The sequence below is a fragment of the Talpa europaea genome (assembly GCF_964194135.1).
Source record: "Talpa europaea genome assembly, chromosome: 12".
Lineage (NCBI taxonomy): Eukaryota > Metazoa > Chordata > Mammalia > Eulipotyphla > Talpidae > Talpa > Talpa europaea.
This window is the reverse complement of record NC_140079.1, coordinates 62,126,909-62,150,521: the sequence shown is the minus strand read 5'-3', so window position 1 is coordinate 62,150,521 and position 23,613 is coordinate 62,126,909. Positions and strand designations below refer to the sequence as shown.

General features: G+C 39.7%; 1 protein-coding gene across 1 annotated transcript; it reads left to right on the top strand.

Annotated features, from left to right (window-relative positions):
* Positions 1-763: 763 nt before the first annotated feature.
* FMO4 (flavin containing dimethylaniline monoxygenase 4) lies at positions 764-19,079 on the top strand (the record flags this gene model as incomplete). The annotated part of the gene is made up of 8 exons (XM_084250072.1): positions 764-895; positions 3,220-3,408; positions 4,042-4,204; positions 10,907-11,049; positions 11,969-12,168; positions 13,232-13,584; positions 16,625-16,694; positions 18,653-19,079. The coding sequence occupies 8 exons, from the start codon at positions 764-766 to the stop codon at positions 19,077-19,079; spliced, it is 1,677 nt and encodes a 558-aa protein (XP_084106198.1).
* Between the last annotated feature and the right edge of the window lie 4,534 nt (positions 19,080-23,613).

Genomic DNA, 23,613 nt, shown 5'->3' with positions numbered 1-23,613 from the left:
AAAATGTGTTGTTGTTATTACTGCTATGCTCATGTTACTGATGAGAAAATTAAAGTCTGTTATTAAGCCCAAATTTATACTGTTACTAAGCCAGCATTTAAACCAAAATAGTCTGATTTCAAAGACTAATCAATACAAAGTAAAAATCAAGATCAACAAGCAACTATAAGCCAGAGACACACTGGGGGGGGGAGGGGTGGGGAAAGGAAGGACTAGAGTCAAAATAAGCAGGGGTGGGGGGCAATTGTATGGGTAATATAACCAATATGAAAATGCATACATTGTGCAAAGATGAAAAAAGTGTAAAAATTATATAAAATAAAATATTTAAATAAGAAAATAGTCTGATTTCAGAGCCTGCATTCTTAATTAAAATGGGGTTCTGCCTCAGATCAAAGTTAAAAGGAGGATAGTTATATCACTGCAAAAGTTGGGCTCCCTTCCACCTTTGTCATCAAAAAGTTCTCTCGGGCCTCCTTGTGGCTCAGGGGCTAAAGTCTCAGCATCATCAAGCTATAGCCAGCCACTATGGCATGAGTTTGATTCTCAGCCAGGGAACTGACCCACAAGGCGCAGCAGACCTCTCCTGTCTCACCCGCTGCTCCCCTTAGCAGTGTATTTCAGTAGATCTGCCTGTCCTGCTCCCCACTCTGTCTCTGGTGAATCCTCTCACCCTCCACACCTCTAGCCTATACCTCAGTTATTGTATGCATAAATATTTTTTTAAAAAAGCCCTCTATCCCTTCCTCTAGCAGAGTCTACTATGGCCAAGCGAGTTGCAGTGATTGGAGCTGGTGTAAGTGGCCTGTCCTCCATCAAATGCTGCTTGGATGAGGACCTGCAGCCCATCTGCTTTGAAAAAAGCAATGACATCGGGGGACTGTGGAAGTTCACTGTGCGTAGTTCATACCATCACACCCCCAACCATAATCCTGGCCATTTGTGGTGGCTTTAGCCTATCTTAGTGATCAAGTGAGGAAGCAGCTCACTGCAACAACACGAGCATACACACAGTGCAGTACTAAAACTATGCAGGATGCAGTCTCATAGGTGATGAACCTTGAAAATTGTTCAGAAAAGGACAGGGATTCTTAGAAGAGAGAGGAAGATAGAATTACACCCAATAGACAATCAGGGTATTTGAAGTTACAGTGGTTTTCTGACCATGGATATTCTAAGATAAAGTAGCAGTGTCACATCAGGTAACCTGAATGTCTTTGATGAATATGGATCAGAGTAGTACCCAGTGTTGACCAGGTCTTTGGAAAGACGACTGGCAAGGTGAGGCAAGGACCCAGACGTTGAAAGGTTTGGGTAATAACCTTCACTTTATCAAAATACGAAGAACCCAGTCTCTGATCAGTCCTTCTTAGGAGTGGAACTTGCAGACCAGAGGGTTATGCTCAGAGTAGGCCAACATCAGTTAACCTGAGCATCATAAGGTGTGGCTGAAAGTAGTTAAGTACCTCTGCCTCTGGTGAGGACATGTCCTGCAGGGTCTTCAGTGAGAATCAAGAGACCTGTCCCAGGGATGGGGTATAAAGTATCAGAAAATTGGAGGACCCAGTACTAAATGCTTCAGGAGGAAGAGAGGAGCAACACCTATGGTAATGCAAAGTAGGGAAGATGACTTCAAACCAGTACAAATGAGGGAAGTCTTCATGGAGGGGGTGTATTTACCAATCTTTGATGGTAAGAAGACTGATGGTAAAAAGACTGAACAAGCAAATGTTTATAAGCAGAAATGGTTACAATCCTAGGATTGTAGTGTCCTAGAAAAAAGTCTGGCATACTAGTATCCTCATCAAACCACCAAATGTAAATGAAAAGAAAGTATTGGGTCTGGATTGTATGACTTTTGGTATCTGATCCCATGGCTGATGTGGTTCCTTCTACATTAACATTATGTAGATTACTTTCAGAAAATAATATTGAGTTTTTTTAAGGAAAAATACAAATTATACCTCATAACAATACTGACAGGTAAACTATTAAATTTTCTATGTAATTTCTTCTAATCATATATATACTACCTTTTTTTAAGAATGCAGTTATGGTATTAATTTTCATTGATGCAGCAAGTACTTGTCATATCCCTACTACCAAGACATAATGGAGAGAAAGATAGGCAGACACCTTGCTCTCCCTACAGTCTAACAGGTAACAGAAATAGTACCATTACAAACCATTACAATGTGATCAGTTTTCTGTTAGAGTTACATTGTACATCACTAAATGACATCTCAATCAAAGACAGATGCCATAGATGGTGGTCCCAATAAGCTGTAACATATACCCTAGGCATGCAGTAGGCTACGCTTTCTAGGTTTGTAACATTATACTCTCAGGTCTTCATACAATAACAAATTGCCTTATGATGCATTTCTCAGAATCTATTGTTGTCATTAAGGAATGTTTGACCATATAAGGTGCTCTGGGACCAGACAGCTACCTCACACAGATCTTACAGTGATTGAAGTTTTCAAAGAGACAGGAAGGAGAAATAGAGATTAGCTTCAGGCCCAAGATATTCACTGGTGCCTTTAAAATAGATTTTGTTTTGTTTTGTTTTTTGAGTGATAGAGAATGAGTGACACAACAACTTGAGGAATCTGTGAGAAAACAAAGGTTGCCAATATGTAATAATTATTTTATGAAGATTGAAATAGGAGAGAGAGAAAGAAAGTTAGAAGACATGTAGATTGAAAAGGGCTTTTGTTTTGTTTTTTAAATAAAAGACCCCAGTATTTTAAGTGCTGATAGTAAGGTTCCGGTGAAGAGAGTGTATACATAGATTGAAAGTATACAGAGACAGTAAATACAAAAGCCAGCGAGCAGTTCCCTGAGCAGGGCAGAGGAAGAGTTCTGGAGCATGAGTCGGGGGATTAAACATGAAAAGGCAGAAAAAAAGGTAGCCAGAATGGACCATGGGTTCCATGTTGAAGGAATTGTTCAAAGACAATGTGAGTCTTGGAGAGTTCTGTTAAATTTGGTTAGCTTATTTGTAGCCTGAGAAAGATTCTGTTTTTGATCATTCCAATGCCATCAATAATTTGTGATAAGTATAGGATGGGATCCAATATTACGTTTTCTTGGAATTACAAGTGGAACACTAACAGCTGTGCAGCCCTCTCAACTGGGCTGGCATAAGCCATTGTGATTTCTGTTCTCTTACTCATGTCTCCCCCATCCCTCCAAGCTAACTATGTTTCTCCTTAGGACACATCTAAAGATGGGATGACCAGGGTCTACAAATCATTAGTGACAAATGTCTGCAAAGAAATGTCATGTTATAGTGACTTCCCCTTCCAAGAAGACTACCCCAATTTCATGAAGCATGAGAAATTTTGGAACTATCTCCAAGAATTTGCTAAGCATTTTGACCTTCTGAAATATATTCGATTTAGGGTAAGACACCTTGGGTTATGGTAGACAGATGAATGGGAACTGGTCCATTTAGCAATCTAATGGTAACGGGATACTTAAGTAAACTTATATCTTATTTTTACCTCTACCTGAATAAGGCAGGTAACAAAGCCTTGTCACTTCTCCTGCTACTCACTTGCAGGCCCAGAAATTAGTAAAATACTGGAATTTCCCGATTCCTTCTCTAAATCTAAGCTCTCATTTAGGATGAAGTTTATAATTTTTCTTCTGAAATGAAAGGAAAAATTTTGTTCCTGAAACCGATTGGGAAGCAATGACTAGAAATCTGAATCATAGACATTATAATGCATCAAAACTCATTTTTCTAAATTTTTCCAAGACATCAGGAAGTATAATGCATCTCCTCTGTAGGAATAAAAATTAACTGTTTTTCCTTACAATGAAAGGATTCAAGTGTTTTGGGTGCTCGTCTATATGATATGTTTTAAGACTCTGCACAAGTTACTTAATTTCTCTAGGGGCAAAACAAATCAATATTGGCAGACTTCAGAGCATGAGATTGCCTTATCCACTGGAAGTAACAAACATGGTCACCTTAACAGTCATTCCTGATCCCAAAGTGATGGATATAAAGCAACTGCCTTCTGCTTTCAGACCACAGTGTGCAGCATAACAAAGCATCCAGACTTTAATGAAACTGGTCAGTGGGAGGTCGTCACAGACACAGAGGGGAAGCAGGAAAGAGATGTCTTTGATGCTGTCATGGTCTGCACCGGACACTTCCCAAATCCCTGCTTACCTCTGGAATCTTTTCCTGGTGAGTCAGTTCTACCTGAGATCATGCCTACTCTTCTAGAAGAAAAGCTATTGATTTGTCATTGGAAATACTTCTAAATAATGATAAATAATTTTATGTTCCTTCAGAAATAATATATACAAAATGAACGTGTACCTTCAAAATAGTATATACCTTTGGAAGATATAAAGCACATTGTAGGTGTCCAGTCTTACTATTATTACTATAAATGTTAATGTCATTTAAGCTTTTTTTTTAAAAAGATTATTTATACATACAAGAACTGGGGTACAGGCCAGAGGTGTGGGGTGTGAGAGGATTCACCAGAGACAGAGTGGGGAACAGAACAGGCAGATCAACTGAAATACACTGCTGAGGGGAGCAGCGGGTGAGTCAGGAGAGGTCTGCTGCACCATATAGGTCACCTCCCTGGCCGGGGTCATTGAACTTGTGCTGTAGTGGCTTTGGTGAGCTTCGCAGGTTGCGTCTTAACCCCTTGCGCCACAAGGGAGGCCCCATCATTCAAGCGTTAGATGTGTGTCCAATTCAAGTTCAGTGTTCACATAAATTTCAAAACTATCAGCTTTATCATGAAAAAGAACAGGTTTTGATTTTTGTCACTGAATTACAGGTCATTTGAATCAGGAGTTCCTGTTATTCAATAACCTAAAGGAAGTGAGGCTTTTGGGAAACTTGATAGATTTTTTTTTTAAGAAACACACCAGAAATTATATATTTAAAGAACTATTTGCACCTTTCAAAGTAGTTACTACTATAGTAATCCATACTCTTCTTAAATCAGACTATCATAACAAAGATTTTAGAAATTTCCTTTTACAGAGTCAAACACTCTTGCTTTCAATGGTCCATTCTTTTTATATGCTCGGGATTGGTAAAGCTCCATTTTTTGAGGTCAAATGAAGATTACTAAAATATATGAAAGTACTCTTCTGCTGTCACTTGTCAGTGGCTTCCAAGGCAATTCAATAAGTGAAATGTTCATACTTTTTTAAGGAAATGACAGAATTTTAAAGGAAGAATGTGAAGAAAAGTTTTCAAAATTTAGTTCAGCCAACCTCAAATTGTTGAGACTTATAAATAAAATCTCAAATTAACAAAATATCCTCTCAAAAAATGTGTTTAGGAATAGATTAAGAATTTGATTAATAATTTTTTATTATGCCCAAAATTAAGTCCAAATGGGTAGTGGGCTTCTGGCTTGTTGCTGGTCTAGAACTAAATCCACAAAGGCACAGAACTAAATAACTATATACCCACCTCTTATAGCAATATTTCTATGTGGAAATGTATTGTAAGTGTCAAAAATGTATAATATGCTTTTGGAATATAGCTTACAGTCAGGTTTGGGATGGCTTACCCTATACTCCTAACTACCGTCAGTCCTACTTACACTATAACTAGAGAATGCTGTTATGGACAATCAACCAATAGCTGAGAAACAAGCCTCCAAATGGTGATATAAAGTATGTAAATTGGCAAAGTTGGTTCTGGGATAGGGGGATGACTGCAACAGAAAATGCTTAATAAAAGCAACTCTTGAGCTTAAGGATTTTTTGTAAAAGGTAGCTTTCTACTAAATACAGCTTGAATTCATTCTCTGAGCAAACTAATAATGCAATTTACCATGCACAAAGTGATCACAGTATGAACTTGAGAAAGAGAGAAAGAGAGGTAATGACATAGAGGTTAAAGATCAGAATCTTGTTTGGAAGAGGGTGACAGAGCATAGCATTAAGGTTCAAAGTCTAGAATCTTGCCTCACAGTTCTTGGATTTGATCCCAGCTCCCCTACTCACAGACTGTGATCTTACAAAAAATCACATAATCCTTCCAAATCTGTTTTCATATATGTAAAATATGAGTGAAAATAATAAAGACCTCAAGAGATTATTATGAAAAGAAAATGAAATCACATATACATGTTACTAAAATTGCAATAGAAAACGTCCCTTGGCTCTATTAAAGTCAATAAGTTGACCTTAACAGATCAATTTATTCTGAGGGCTGAGGGAAAGGATTATAATTTCTTTCTTTCTAAAATGAACCACCCTCCGTGTCTGTTTCCCTTGAAACATGCCACCTCCAGGATTTGGGAGTGGAAAGACTTTTCCTCTACCTATTAGTTCAATAGCTGGGTCTAAAAACAAACTGACATGGGCCTCCATGGTGGTGCAAGGGGTTAAGACGCAACCTATGACGTTGTCCGCAGCCACTGCAGCACAAGTTCAATCCCCGGCCAGGGAGTTACCCACATGGTGCAGCAGACCTCTCCTGACTTGCCCACTGCTCCCCTCAGCAGTGTATTTCAGTCAACCCGCCTATTCTGTTCCCCACTCTGTCTCTGATGAATCCTCTCACCCCCTACACCTCTGGCCTGTACCCCAGTTCTTATATGTATAAATAAATAAATCTTTGAAAAAAATAAAAATAAAAATAAACTGACAACAGGCAGAATAACAGGAGTAAAGGTAAACAAGTAAAAATCATTTATTATATTACATGTGGGGGCATCACAGGGAAAAAAAATACATTTCACAAAACCACCAATGAGATTTCATATAGTATCTTAATGTAGGGGAAATGGAAGAGGGACATGGCCAATTTAAGGGAAAGTAAATGGTTTTTAGAAAAATGAATGAGCACTTAAAAGAGTAAATATGAGAGATGATCATTTGTGACAAAATTTCCTTGAATGTGGTATCAATTTCTAGTCAACTCTCCTGTCATTCAGTCTTCTCTGGTTAATGAAACTCACAGGACATTTTTGACCATTGAGCTCCTTTAAGGGAAAAAAACTTCTCTCTGTATTTGCTGTTTTTCAAGTGCTTTCAGCTCAAAATCCTCAAAATAATAAAGTGACATTGGGGCGGTACTCCTGAACTCATCCAGTGGTAAAGTAAACATTTCAGACATCCCAGCAATTCAGAAAATAGCCTGAGTAGTTATATGAGTCCATCAAGGAAATAGCAAGACATTACAAAACAATCCTGGACAAAATCCAAATCATTTGGGAATAGATATAATTTCTGTAAATTTTCTTATACCAGAGTGCAAGACAGCTACAACTCTCTTACATTTCTTCAGTGATTTAAAATTCTGTCAAAACCACTCTGACATCTGATTTACTCTTTTTGAATTTCCATTTCTGGTTTTCACCAATCACCGCAGTATGTCTCACAGAGAGCTTTAAAATTTCTGTTGGACATGAATGTCTTACTGGGGCACCTGAATTTCTGTCTCTGTAGGAAATATTGGGTTTATTACTTTTGTACCTATCAAAAAAAATACATAGAAAGTATAAGCTTTATCTACAAAGTGTTAGCACAACTAGTTGAAAGTCAAACATTGTCACACATATCACATCTGGAGTCGAAATAATTGTCTTTTACTTCTTTCCTGAATTTGTAATTGTGATTTACCAAATTGATTCCTTTTTTCCTTTTGGGCACTGCATTGACCAAACATTGTCTCAGAAACTACCCATGCATCCTATGTTTCCTTGTGTCCTTTGCTCAAATATGCAATTATAAGGAGCCTATAATTTTCAACGCATTGTGTTAGATAACATGGAAGATACACAATTTATAAGCCAAGGTTGAGCCCACAAGAAGTTCCTCTCCAGCAAAACCTCAATGGATGATTGGATGCCCTGTTTTCTAAGCATTCAGTACATACTCTGTTCTATCTTCTTGGAATCCCCTTAGTGCTTTCCTTGCCAAATTCCTAATCAGCCCTCAAACTGCATCCTGAAAGAAGAAAGTTACCTCCATAACATGTTTTCCTTAGCTCAGTCTAGGTTAGACTCTCCATTAGAGCTGTTATAGTACCAACTATAGTGGCAGTACAGTGTGACACTTGACAACTGAGATCCAGAGGCAGATGACTCAAGATCAAGCAGGTGACCTAAGTAGCAGGGCTTTGTTATTCACTTTATGATCTTGGGCAAGTTTCTTAACTTCTCTGTGCCTCACTGTCAACAGCAGTAAAGTTAAATAACAACACTGTCCACCCTATCCAGTGCTGTGTGGTTTGAATTAAACATTATGTATATGAGCCTCCCTGGTGGCGCAAGGGGTTAAACACAGCACTATGAAGCTATCTGCAACCTCTGCGGCATGAGTTCAATCCCCAGCCAGCCAAGGAGTTACCCATATGGTACAGCAGACTTCTCCTGCCTCTCCCACAGCTGCCCTCAGCAGTGTATTTCAATTCTGTTCCCCACTCTGTCTCTGGTGAATTCTGTCACTCCCTGCACCTCTGGCCTGTGCCCCAGTTCTTGTATGCATAGATAAATAAAATCTTTCAAAAAATTAAAAATTAGAAAAAAATTTTTTAAATAATGTACAAAGCCCTTAGAAGAATGTCTGGGACTTTCTTAATAGCGCTGAATAAATATTAGTTAGCTATTGTCTATTTACCTATTTCCCACTAGAAGATAAACAACTTGTGAGAAAGACTGCATTTTATCCTCAAAGTTACATAGACTTAAAGTAGGCCCTTGGGCTATATAATGTTGAAAGAACAGATTTTTGCAAGGTACAGTTATTAACTAACTGTGTTTTTTCTTATAATGTCCATGCAGACCTAATCTGTAGTGTTGATCTTTCCCTGCCCCTGCATGCAGAATCAGGCAGTTTTCATGCTTCTGCTTACTCCAGATAATGAAAAGTCCTCTGATGACTTTAAATTACCAGAAAACCTCATTTTCATAACTAAAATGTTTTGTCTCATACAATGATCAAAATTTGCAACTACTTGTAATAGTGAAGCCTCTTCCTTCCCACAGCTAGCTGGTGAGCTTGATTTCTCCCTAACTCTATAAGCTCCACCTCCCACCAGACCCTTCACCCATCAACTGCAGTTGGATTCTTTCAGAATTAGAGTCAAGGGAAAGATAAAAAGCAAGGGGGCAGGAAGGTCTTTCTTGACTGGCACCAATCTGGTACTAGTTTTCTCAGGTTCTTGGGGTATTTAAGCATTAATACTTTATAGGGTGCTATTATTGGTTCTACTTCAGAGAGATGTTCCATTACTGGCAGTCTCTCAGTGCAGACCCTTGTTATAGGCCAAGCACTTCAAGCTCCTTAAAACCTAGCTTCTCCCAGAGCCATCTCCATAGAGATTGTCTGCCGTGGACTCAGTGTTTGTGCACATGGCTACCTTGTGCAAAGTCACTTGAGACTGACATCAAACCAACTCTCTCATATGTGACTTTCATCTGGTCCACAGGAATGAGAACCTCATACTGTCAATAGCAGACAGAAAATCTCACTAATGGGGCACCCATCACCCCTTGCTGGTAGTTTCCATTACAACCATTTAGGTTGTGCCCAATGGACTCCAAAGATCAATATCTTACAATGGTCTCCTTGAAGCCCCCAGAACCTGGCTCATGCCAAAGGGACAGAAAGCACCACAGTCCTTTAACAATACCTCATGAAAAAAAAAAAAATCCTCTCATGAAAGTCTCCAATTTCCATCCCCTTGCCATTTCAACACTAATCCCTCAATAAGGAGGAAGAGTTCTGGCTCATGAAATGGGTCTGTTTACACATTCTTCGCGAACTCTGCAGTTTGTTAAACATCTCATTTGGAATGTGGCAACTACTACATTTAGTTCTCTGCTTTGGGGACCCTCAGGATGCAAAGAATCCTTTTAAAATATCGCTACATATAGTAGCTATTCAATGATGTTATTGAGTAAATGAATGAGTCACTAAATGAATAGTAGGAGGATATATGGTAGAGATAGTTTTGTCTTCTTACTTTAAATTTCAGAGGCACTTGAAGTTTCGACTGAAGGCTCTCAAGTCTGTCTGAACTTTTCTCTCTGATTCCTTGTCAGTGTTTCCTTTCACCAGTCAACAGGTCAGTCTCTGCCCCCTTTTGTTCCTTCTGCTACCTTTTCAAAATTTCCATAGCTGCAGCCTCCACAGTAAACACCCTTACTTCCACGGCTATCACCATTGTCAGTTTATATGAATTCATGCTTCAAATTGCCCATCTGCCATGGAGATGATCAGCAAAATAAAGCAAGAGGAGAAATATTTGGTTGACTTTCTCACTATGTAAATATTCTCACAGTGGTACTTCTATTGATAGAATCTTAGGAGCTTGAGAGATCAATCAGAAATAACAAGTAACATAAGAATCCAGTAGAATAAATCACAAAGTAAAAGTAACATAAAGCAAAGTGTAACAAGTCTGAATCACAAGAATAAAGTTATATTTACAAAAGAATTTGCCATGAAATTTCTTTTGTGAGAAATTTTAATTGAATTAAAATTCAATGTGTCAATATATACACAAATGACACACATATGGAATATATCTATCGTGTAAAATAACAAGCATCAAATAATCTACTTCTTGCAGAGGATTTCCAGGTAAGGCATGAAATGTTTCTTACTGTTGTCTGCATAAGCTTAACTTTCCTAAGTCATTGATTGCTTATATTCCATTCATATGGAATATAAGTGTTCCTAAATGTTCAATAAAGCAAACTCCACCCAATCTGTATCTAGGCTCACAGCATCCAATGGCATAGAAGAGCATATGCTGGTTCTACCTCCCACAATTATCAGTACAAGCAACAGACTGCCATATTTCAGGGACTTCCTTTTTATCACAGACCCTATGCCTGTCTATGAGGGAATCATAACTCTAGATTCTTTTAATTTTATAATCCCCTTTTCTTTCCAGGAATCCATAAGTTTAAAGGCCAGATCCTGCACAGTCAAGATTACAAGACCGCAGGAGACTTTCAAGGCAAACGCGTTTTGGTAATTGGTCTCGGAAACACTGGAGGGGATGTTGCCGTGGAGCTCAGTCGAGCAGCTTCTCAGGTACATCATCCCTGAATCCATGCCCCATTCCCAGCATCACTTCTAGTGACTGGAGCGGGCTATTCAAAATTATAACACTTACTGGCCAGTTAATATATTAGGGGATGCCAGATGAGTAAAAAACCCTGAACTTCCTTAAAGCCACTGTTTACCCTCCCTGAACTGTTTTAAAATCCACACTTAACAAAACTGAGCCATCTCCAAGAAAGGGTCTAGGAAAATTATGTGGTTTCCAGACCACTGGAATTTTCAGAGATGCTCCTTCAGGAACAAGACCAAATGAACAAATTGTGCCAACCAGGTCAATTACTTTCTTTTTTACCCTCCCTTTGTAATTACAGCAAAATTTCCATGTATTTTTACTTATTTTATTTTCCTTTTTATTTAAAAAGGAGAGGATGTTTTCTGAACATCTCCAAGTTTTCTATTAGACATCATATTTATACCCTGTTTTAAGATAAAAACAACCCTTATTTTGCCAAAGAAGTAGACATCATGATTTTAGAGAGTCTCAGCAAGGATCCACAACTAGAAATCTATTCTACTTTATCATAAATTATAGGAAAATGATTATGTCTGGAGAGAACAGTGTTTTTAAACTCAGTTAAAATTGTATTTTCAAATCTTCACTTTAGATTCTTTTATTATCTACATGTTAAAAAAAAATGCCAGATCAATAGCTCGTATCTACTGGTATTTTAAATCTGTATAGCAAACCTAATGAAAATACTTTAACAGCTATGTAGGTCACATCAGTGTGATTTGTGAAAACAATAACAGCAATAGGAACAGATAGTAATCTGTAGATCTTTGTTCTCTGTTATAAGATCATAATGTGATAAGAACATTTGAAACATGTTGAAGAAAAATACTATAAAATGATGAACATGTATTTATCCTTCTTGCCTCACTTTTTTAGGTATTTCTCAGTACTAGAACTGGAACCTGGGTTATTGCCCGCTCTTCAGATGGGGGCTACCCATATAATATGATGAATACAAGAAGATGCCATAATTTTATATCTGAAGTTCTGCCTTTGAGTGTACAAAAGTGGAGTCTAGCAAGGCAGCTGAATAAAAGATTTAACCATGAGAATTATGGATTAAGTATTGCAAAGGGGTACTTATTTTTTTTATTTCATGATAAAATGGTGGAATCGATATTTCTCATTCTATTTTATTCACAACTCCGATGTTCAATAACTGTAATGCTTCCTCTGTCTATCCTTTTGAGAGTTTATTTTCTTAAGAATGTCCATCAGGTATCACAGTGATTCTTAAAAATAGGGTATGCTCTGTCTGATTACAAAAGCAGCAATTCATGAAACGAGAAGAAAATGGAGAATGAAATTTTCATTTCCAGCCTGAAAATCAGTAAATTTAGGTCAGCTTTGGGAAATATTAGAATAGTTACCATCTACAACTAGAGTATCTACAGTATCAAGGAGCGAGGATGGCCAACCACCAGTAACTTTTAATAAATGTGTACTCTGGCTCAATGATTAGAAGTATGAATTTCAAATAGAAATTCTTAGAATCATGTATTTTAATATACATCTGTATATTACTGCACATTGGCAAACATTTGAAATGCATGCAAAGATCATTAAATGTGACCTTCACTGTATGATTTACCCAAATATAGTCTTTTGGTAAGATATTTTTCAACTCAAAAGGAAAATTAGTGGTGCCAGATGGTTTGACATATAAATTTTATAAAGGCACTATATCTACTGTGATTAGATTAATGTTCATAATGAAAATAGCTATCAGTATGAAAAGATTCAGATTTTCAAATTTTTGTCCAAAAGCTTCTTGCTAATTTTCTCTTTGATTGAGGCCTGAGTGCAGTGAGACCCAAAACTGATCTTCAGAAGGATTGTCATGTATCTATCCTAACTCTCTGATAAGAACATTGCTCCAGAAATTCCTTCAAAGAGTTAGAAAATTTTAAACCTCAACCAGGAAAGACTAGATTTAGTAATTTTCCGTGTACCCTTTACCAAGAACAGGAAAACAAATCACATTATATGTACAGTAAGTCAGGAGAAGGTCTTGAATAAGGCATTGGTCGATTCACTTGCTTGACTTTGTTGATAAATTTCACTGATTTGACCAAATGAATAATTTGCTGACGTGTCTCATAGATATTACCACAGTGAATGTTTTTCTCTGTATCAAAGGAAAAAAATGAAAATAATCATAAATGATGAGCTGCCAGTGTGTATCCTCTGTGGGACTGTGACCATAAAAACCTGCGTGAAGGAATTTACTGAAACCTCTGTCATCTTTGAAGACAGGACTGTGGAAGAAAACATAGATACTGTAATCTTCTCCACAGGATACACAGTTTCTTTTCCTTTTCTTGAAGAACCTCTCCAAAGCCTTTGTGCAAAGAAGATTTTCCTGTACAAGCAAGTCTTTCCCTCAAACCTAGAGAGGACCACACTAGCTATCATCGGCCTCATTAGCGTCACAGGTTCCATCTTATCGGCCACGGAGCTCCAGGCCCGATGGGCCACAAGAGTTTTCAAAGGTACCTTGACTATATAAAGTTCTATGTAATCAACTAACTCTTAAAATCAGTGTCCTGCAATGTAGCTAAAGATCAAATACATGTAACCTAACAAAATACCCCCCAAAAAGTGAATGCTTAATTTTATATATGTCTAACATTGTGATGAGTATGTTTATATTGCTCATGTGATTGAATAGAGAGATTTTGACTCTATTGATGGGATAAATTTGGACAACAGAATATGATCCTATTTCTCAGACTAACTGAAATGATTGGAAGCCTCAGAATCCTATTCTAGTCTAGTCTATTCTAGTTTATTTACTGTCTTTCCATTTATTGCTAAAAGTAGAATTTAATATTGCTTCCAAAGAAAAATGTTAGGATGAGGCACACAGTGGAAAAGTTCAGTTCTGAGGAGATTGTAACCTTTGGGAAATGCCCGTGAGAAATATTCTAGATGGTGGGGTCCTACTGCTGTTAGTTACCACTACGAGGATAACGGGGTCCAATCCCAGCTCTGAAACTCATTAGCTTTGTGAGGTCCTCTAAGTTTTAGCCCTTTTTCCTATCAAATGGGGATAATAAGAACTCTTTCACAAGGATTTTGCAAAATGAATGTCTGCAATGCAATTAGTACAGGGGCCTCCCTGGTGGCTCAAGGGTTAAAGTCTCAGTGCTGTCAAGCTATTGCCAGCCACTGCAACATTAGTTCGATCCCCAGCCAGGGAGCTAATCCACATGGCAAGGCAGACCTCCCCTATCTCTCCTGCTGTTCCCCTCAGCAGTGTGTTTCAGTAGATCTACCTGTTCTGCTCCCCACTCTGTCTCTAGTGACTCCTCTCACCCCCCATCCCACACCTCTGGCCTGCACCCCAGTTCTTGTATGCATAAATAAATATTTTTTTTAAAAAGCAATTAGTACAAGGGCCTCCCAGTGGCTCAAGGGGTTAAGCGTCAGCACTATGAAGCAATCTATGGCTACTGCAGCATGAGTTCAATGCCCATCCAGGGAGGTGACCTACACGGTGCAGCAGACCTCTCCTGTCTGGCCCACTGCTCCCCTCTGCAACTTATTTCACCTGTTCTGCTTCCCACTCTGTCTCTGGTGTATCCTCACACACACACCCCACCTCTGGCCTGTACCCCAGTTCTTGTATGCATAAATAAATCTTTTTTTAAAAAAAAAGCAATCAGTACAATACATGGCACATAATAAATGCTCACTAAGTGGTAGCTCCTCCAACTATTGCTGTAATCATCTCTCTCAGTTGGGCAAATTTTAGATTACTTAGCATTTTAAAGAATGCATTTTTATTTTTAAACTATAAACATTCATGTCAATAAACTGTCCTTTAGCAGTATTTTGTCCTTAATGAATAAAAGCAATCACCCGCAACTTATAAATAACCCATAACATAGTACTAAATCATACTGACTTCTGACACACTGCACAAATATAATAGATATCATCAACCATACTTTAAAATGATGTGTTCAACTAAATTAGCAAATGCTATTTGAAAGGGGGTGGTAGAAGGTGGTTTGGGAATCTCATTTTATTTACATGATAGGGGAAAACTCCACAGACTTTCACTAAATTATCACAAAATTTTCATTTCCTTAAGCCCAATTAAAGTGCTTTCACAGCATTATCCAATTATATTAAAACCACAGAGACTCTTAAGTACCTGTTTATTTTATGAGCTCAAAAAAATACTTATCAGGGCCTCCCAGGTGGCGCAGCGGTTGAGCGCTGGGTTGAGAAGCTGCCCTCAGCCTCTGCAGCGCTGGTTCGCTCCCCAGCTGCCCTGCGAGGGTCCCACATGGCACGCAGACCTCTCCTGCCGCCCGCTGCTCCCCTCAGCAGTGTACTTTGTCAGTCTGCCTGCTCTGCTCTCTGCTCTGCTCTGGTGAATTCTCTCACCCTCCTGCACTTCTGACTGTACCCAGTGCTTGTATAAATAAATAAATCTTTTAAAAAAAAATACTTATCAGAATGACAAAGCTAACCAAATAAAACTCGATTAGATCACACTCTAAGTCTCCAAGAGGCAATCAGGAACTACCAAATAGTGTGCTAGCTTTCTACAGAATAAAATAACCCTGGTGTTTAGAACACCACAGAGATAAGTTTGGCTTATCTTAAATGGTGAACACTTGACCCCTGGCAGGGGTGGAACTGATCAGGAAAACAGAGTTCAGGCGCTGATGGTCTAGAAGGAAGATGGAGAACAAGCGCATACTCACACCAACTCTAGAGGATGAAGCCTCAGCAGGATGAAGAGACCTCAGGTGCCTCTTTCCATGCTTGAGGCTCTGGGAAACAGAAGCAAAGATATACCAAAGCAGGGTTTTAAAATAGGGTTAAGTTTTACATTTCATCAGTGAACAGCTTTACACACACACACACACAAGCACACACACACTACAATACAAGGGTGTACGAACAATCTAATACATATAAATACTACTATGGGGGCCTCCCCTGTGGTGCAGCAGGTTGAGCACCACACTGTGAAGCTGTCCGTAACCTCTGCAGTACGTGTTCGATTCCCGGCTGGCCAGGGATAAACCCATATGGCGTGGCAGACCTCTCCTGCCTCACCTGCTGCTCCGCTCAGCAGTGTCTTTGGTCCGTCTGCCTGTTCTGCTCCCTGCTCTGACTCTAGTGAATTTTCTCACCCTCCTGCACCTCTGACCTGTACCCCAGTTTTTGTATAAATAAATAAAATCTTAAAAAAAAAACAACAAATACTACTACATATGAGAATATGTGTCATGTGTTTGCAGATGAAAAGAGGCAGGGACAGGCCAGCTGGGGCAGGTTCTGAGGACCACTATGTGGGCACAGGCTGAGGACGAGGCGTTGTCACAGTTCTGGAAGTAGAGCACCCTGGCCAAGTGGATTTGGAAGGGGTCTTACTCCAGAAAGTTATCCTCTGCACTCCAATTCCATTCTGAGCTTTGACACTCATATTTCCCTGGGAGTAGCAGGGAGAGGAAAACTCAAGGAGAAAACCTCCTGTGACTTCAGTGCTGTTTCTGATTTTTCTCACAGGACTCTGTAAGATACCTCCATCCCAAAAATTGATGGCTGAGTATATGAAAAAGAAAGAACTCATAGAAAGGTAAGAAATCTGGAAAATCTACAGGAAAAATCAACAATATATGCCACTACATAAAAAGAATCTTCAATATAAAAACCATGCATAGAGAAGCACTGTGGTAGATTGGAAACAACTGCTTTAGGAATCCAAAGAATATCCTTTTAGTCCTGACTCCTCCAACCACCAGTATGGTGGTGTCATGTGTGTCAGGTGAGGTACCACCTTGCCCCAGCAGAACACAGAGGCTGGCCCCAGCAGGTGACATTGCTGCCTTTCACTGGCCCCTGGTACTCCATCCTGTTTTTATTCTCCTCTTGCCTTTCAGACTGCACTTTCTCTCCATTTACTGGTGTTTCCTTTTCCTCTCTCCTAAAAATTGATGATCCCCAATCCTAATCCTCAGGTCTTTTCTCCCTTCTGTGAATACTCACCCTTAGATGCCTGTGACTTTAAATGTCATCCTAACTCATGGCTCTCAGCTTGTGTCTCTAGCCCAAATCTCTTTCCAGAACACCAATTCCCAATCCATTTCTGTCTAGATGTTTCCACTTAGGTATGGAGTAGATATATCAAATGTAATATGTCTAAAAGCTGTGAAAAGGGATTAGCTAGACTAAGCCAGCTTTGTCTTGTGCCCAAAATGCCATCTTACTGAGCATTTAACTTTTAAAAACTATTTACTGACTGGCAAGAACCAGTTTCCAGCTGGACACAGCTACCTCTGAGAACTTTTTTTTCTCTTTTCCTTTTTTCCAGAATAAACCAAACCCATTTAAGTAAAAGCCAATAAACTGCAAGAAATGTAATCTATGACAAATTCTAATTTTTTGCGTTCTATACTTCTTCCCCCATTTTTTTTCCTTTAAAACCCTTTAAACAGGGTTTTTTTTTTTCCTTTAAACCCTTTAAACAGGCCCCTTTAAACAGGGGCCTCCCTGGTGGCGCAAAGGGTTAAGCATCAGCACTATGAAGCTATCCACAACCACTACAGCCCTTGCAGCACAAGTTCGATCCACAGCCAAGGAGCTTAACTTCTCTGTGCCTCACTGTCAACATTAGTAAATTTAAATAACATCGGGCCTCCCTGGTGGTGCAAGGGGTTAAGCACAGCACTATGAACTGTTCCGCAGCCCGCAGCCTCTGCAGCATGAGTTCAATCCCCCGGCCAGCCAAGGAGCTACCCACATGGCTCAGCAGACCTCTCCTGTCTCACCCGCTGCTCCCCTCAGCAGTGTACTTCAGTCAGTCTGCCTGTTCTGTTCCCCACTCTGTCTCTGGTGAATCCTCTCACCCCCCACACCTGGGGCCTGTACCCCAGCTCTGGTATGCATAAATAAATAAATCTTTAAAGAAAAAAAAAAAGAATACACCTTAACAGTTATATTTTTTTAATTACATTTAAAAAAAAACTTGAACAAAAACCCTAGTAGACATAATTTAGATTAATCCCTGAAATTATATTCCCCAGTTTATAAATCTAAGACCCCCCAAATACATGCTATTATTTCATTTTAACCTCATCATGCTTTTCTCAGTCCACAAAACTCTTGACCTCCACCATACCCCAGGCCATGCTACACATGGGCCGCTCTGAGACATCTCCATCACAGTCAGTAGCTACTCATTCCATATGATCAATCAAAATCCCTGATCCTTTTCTCCTCTTCTACTCTCACACCCAGATCAGCCAATGCTGTCAACACCTATTATCAAATAAACTCAGAATCCAGACCTTTCTCCACCCCTGCTGCTATGCCCCAGATCAAGCCCCATCATCTCTCACCAGGACCCCTGCTGTCACCCCTTATCTAGTTCCCCTGCTTCCACACTGTTCTTCCACAGTCTAGTCGTGTTTCTCCCCTAAATAGAAAAACATTCCTAAGAATGGTTTGACTCTGATAGAATGAAATGAAATGGGGGGGAAGAGAGTTGACTCTTATTACTCGAAAATGCAAAGTGATCACTCTTTTTCTTCTCAGGGGTGTGATAAAAGATACCAGTGAAGATAAATGTGCCTACATTCCCTATATGGATGACATTGCTGCATGCATAGGTGCGAAGCCCAATATCGCATTTCTGTTCCTCGTGGATCCCAGACTAGCTTGGGAAGTTTTCTTTGGGCCATGCACTCCTTATCAGTACCGCCTTATGGGCCCTGGAAAATGGGATGGCGCAAGAAATGCTATCCTGACCCAGTGGGTCAGGACACTAAAACCTTTAAAAACTCGAATCGTTCCTAATTCCTCCACACCTGCCTCCACATCACACTATTTAAAAATTTGGGGGGCACCTATCCTACTTGCCTCTCTTCTACTGATTTATAAGTCTTCACCTTTTTTGAAAACAGTACAAAATAAACTACAGGATCAAATTTCCCCTTACCTAGTAAAAATTTGGTGGAGATGAATTAGATTGTTAAGAGGACTGCTCCAAGCCATATTTATTCTATCTACAAATATCTTGGGCATCCCTCCTCTCCTCTCATCATAACTGCTATCATTAGTTCAGGTCCAATCATAGCTACCATCATTCAAGTTCAGGTCCAATCATTTCTTATCTGAATTATTGTACCATCTCCTCCGGTCTCAGTACCCTTCTTCTTGTCTTCCTTTCTAATCCATATTCTACTCTGTTACCTAAGCAATTATACTAAAATAAAAATATTATCATTATTTTTGTCAAGATCCATGTCTGATAATGTACTCAACCTAGGTTCATTTGTGAAAATTTTAATATATAGAGATTATATCAAAAGGTTGGGGTAGGGTGTCCCTGGTGGAGCAAGGGGTTAAGATGCAACCTATGACACTGTCTGCAGCCTCTGCAGCACAAGTTCGATCCCTGGCCGGCCGGGGAGCTACCCACATGGTGCAGCAGACCTCTCCTGTCTCACCTACTGCTCCCCGTCATTAGTGTATTTCAGTCAGTCTGCCTGTTCTCTTCCCCACTCTGTCTCTGGTGAATTCACTCACCCACCACACCTCTGGCCTGTACACAAGTTCTTGTATGCATAAATAAGTTAATCTTTAAAAAAAACACAAAAGTTTGAGGCAGAGTATAGAGAAATCATAGGGATAATGAAATACTCCCAAACTAGTAAAAATAAATAAACTTACATGTACTTTTAATATCTCTACACCTAATGAGGCCAGGGGAGAATGCAATTATGAGAGGAGAGAGAGAAAGACACTGGAGAAGGCCACCTCTCAAGAGCTATGATCTTCAGCCTACAGAATAAAGTAGTACATGGTGATGCTAAAAAACAGAATTGGGGTAATAAATTACCTAACCTTATTTTCTCCCCTTCCTCTGATCCTCTGTCCCTGCTCCCTAATGGCCTAATCAAATGACAAGGTAACTGTTATGGATTGAATTGTATTCAAGTCCTTACCCCTGGTACTTGTGAATGTGACTTTATTTATAAATAAGATCTTTGTAGGTATAATCACATGAATACGAGCTCATATTATAGGCTGAATCCTAGATTCAAATATGGTTGGTGTCTGTATAAAAAGAAGGTAAGAGACACAGACACAAATATGGTGGAGAAGACCATGTGAAGACAAAGGCAGATAGTGAATGATATGTCTAAAGCTAAGGAAACTCCAGAAGCTTCGAGAGAGGGATGGAATAGATTCTTCCTCAGAACTTTCAGAGGCAACCAGCTCTACCGACACCGGGATATCAGACTCCTAATGTCACACGGTTTCACTTTGCACCGAGCTGTCACGTCTGCCAGGTACACAAACCTACATCTGATTGTTTATCACTCAAGACAGAGTTCAATTCCCTCCCTTGTGAAACCTGCCCTGAACTCCCCCTAAGGAAGAACTGAGCACTGCTCTGTTATTGCTCATGGACATGGACTCATGGACTGCTCTGTTATTGCTCTTGTCTGACTATAGTATGATTTACTTTTTGTATGTGTCTCCTAATAAATAATGAGTTCCTGAAGGGGCTATGATTTGGTTAGCCAACACACTGCCTAACAAATGTTTCTAAATAAATATTTGATGATTAAATAGTTGTTTGATGGTTTGTCATTCCTTGTCTCACCTCTTCTACCCACATTCTTCTCTCCTATTAACAGGATTCTTTATCTCAGATTTCCTCAGTCATGCAAATGCACAAGGACACCAAAACCTAATTTTATGTGGATATTTTAAGAGCAACTATCCAGTAACTGGGAACCAGTGTATTCTAGAAGTCAACCTGGAATACAATCCCAGCTCTGCCATTGTGAGGCCTTGGCCAAGTTGCTTACCCTCTCTGAGCATCAGTGTCCTCTTCTGGAAAATGAAAAGGAAGGTAATAATAGTGCCTATCTTATAAGTGAATGTTAAGTGAGACAATACAGGGTGTTAGGTGCATAGAGAATTAGCTATTAAGAGCTGAAGGGGCCTAATGTACAAACACGGAAAACACACACACTCACACAAGCACAAACACTACGAGGTTGAATTTTATTCTCTCAGACCAATACTAACAGTAAAACATTGGCTTGTGACTAGAATATTATTTTTGATACTGAAATAAGGATTCTGATCTTTAGAGCCTATACTGTACAATTATTTTATTCTACTAAGTCATATATTGCTAATGAAAATATGTATATCTTGAAGGAAAAATGTTGAATGCACTGTCTTAATTAAAAGTGGTTCTATCGGGCCTCCCTGGTGGCGCAGCAGTTGAGTGCTGGGTTGCGAAGCTGCCCGCAGCCTCTGCAGCGCCGGTTCGATCCCAGGCCACCAGGTGAGGGTCCCACATGGCGCGCAGACCTCTCCTGCCACCCGCTGCTCCCCTCAGCAGTGTACTTCGTCAGTCTGCCTGTTCTGTTCTCCGCTCTGGCTCTGGTGAATTATCTCACCCTCCTGCGCTTCTGACTGTACCCAGTGCCTGTATAAATAAATAAATAAGTCTTTAAAAAAAAAAAAAAAAAGTGGTTCTATTATTCATATTAAGCATTTCTAATTTCAAAGGTATCCAAAATGTCTTTTACCAGAAACAAATAAGATCCTAATATTCCCAGTGTGAAATAGCAAAAAAACCATATTACATTTTTTTAAGTAGTTAATGAGTCTGAGGACATTTTCAACCCTCTGAAAAGGCTGCTCTCACCCTCTGACCCCTGTTAGGGGCTGTCATCAACCTGGCCACCACCTGAAGGCTGAAGGGTTCAATTTCTCCAGCACACTGTGTGGGAAGCTTTGTCTTAGCAGACCTGTACAAAGAAGATGTGACGAGTGAAATGGATAGGGGCAAGAGAGTGAAAGGAAATGAAGAACAATAAAAAAATTCACTAGTGAATATTTTTGTATTATGATGATTTCACTTTCCTACAGTCTCATAGCTTGAGAGATCAGAGAACAAATCCCCAGATAAGGAAAATTCTTTGTAATTACTTTTTTATGTCTCTTCTAGGTTGTACACTTTTTCTTAAAAGATTTATTTATTTATGCATACAAGAACTGGAGTTCAGGCCACAGTGCGGTGGGGGGGGAAGGAGGGGGGTTTAGAGCATACACCAGAGACAGAGTGGATAACAGAACAGGCAGATTGACTGAAATACACTGCTGAGGGGAGCAGCAGGCAAGTCTGGAGAAGTCTGCTGTGCCATGTGGGTTGCTCCCTGGCTGGCCAGGGCTCGAACTCATACTGCAGAGGCTTTGGATAGCTTCACAGTGCTGTGTTTAACCCCTTGCGCCACCAAGGAGGCCCTAGGTTGTACACTCTTTAGAGGTAGGAAATGGATGGGGGGCAAGAGAGTGAAAGGAAATGAAGAACAATTAAAAAAAAAAAAAGACAGAGGATTTGGAGGGTTTGGACTGGGTGTAGTCAATGGTGAAAAAGCAAGTAGGAAATAAAGGTTCATTTAACAAGGTTTGTTTGTACAGATCCCTCAGCCCCAAATCCCTATCTCTGACAATGAGATCTTTCTACTGGTATGAGAGGGTACATTTCAAGTGGGCGTTTTATGACCTGTTTCTGGAAGAAGTATAAGGGGTAGTATGGAGTCAGACTGACCACCCTTTTTTGCCATTTTCTCAAGTTCCTTCAGATTAAGATATTCAATATGGGCCTCCCTGGTGGCACAGGGTTGAGCACTGGGTTGTGAAGCTGCCCGCAGCCTCTGCAGCGCCGGTTCAATCCCTGGCCACCGGGCGAGGGTCCCACATGGCGCGCAGACACTCCTGCCACCAGCTGCTCCCCTCAGCAGTGTACTTCATCTGTGTGCCTGCTCTGCTCTCCCCTCTGGCTCTGGTGAATTCTCTCACCCTCCCGCGCTTCTGACTGTACCCAGTGCTTGTATAAATAAATAAATTTTTAAAATAAATAAATAAATAAAAGATATTCATATGTCAAGTTACCAAATTTGAGGGTAGTATGTTCTGGACCCCATATTCACATTGCTGCACTATCCTAAAGTTAAAACATCAGAGGAGATATATACAAGTTAGAATTAAAGTTACCTGTTCACACTTCTTAAGTAAAATTATCCAAAACACAGAAATAAGGTCAAGAAGATACCAACATCCTCTTTCAATACTTCACTCTTAATCATTGTCTAACAATTGTCTCAAGAATTAAGGCCTCCCTGGTGACACAAGTGGTTAAGTCTCAGCGCTTTGAAGATATCTGCAGCACAAGTTCAATCCCCAGCAAGAGAGCGAACCCACTGTCACAGCAGACCTCTCCTGTCTCGCCCACTGCTCCCCTCAGCAGTGTATTTCAGTTGATCCGCCTGCTCTGCACCCCTCTCTGTCTCTGGTGAATTCGCTCACCCTCCTGCAACTCTGGCCCATACCCAAGTTCTTCTACATAAAAATAAACAATTAAAATCTTAAAAAAAATTGTCTCAAGAATTATTTCACTTTCTAGGAGAAGTTAGAATTTTCTGACATTTTTATGTACTGTTAATTAGGGACTCAGGTTCTGTGAA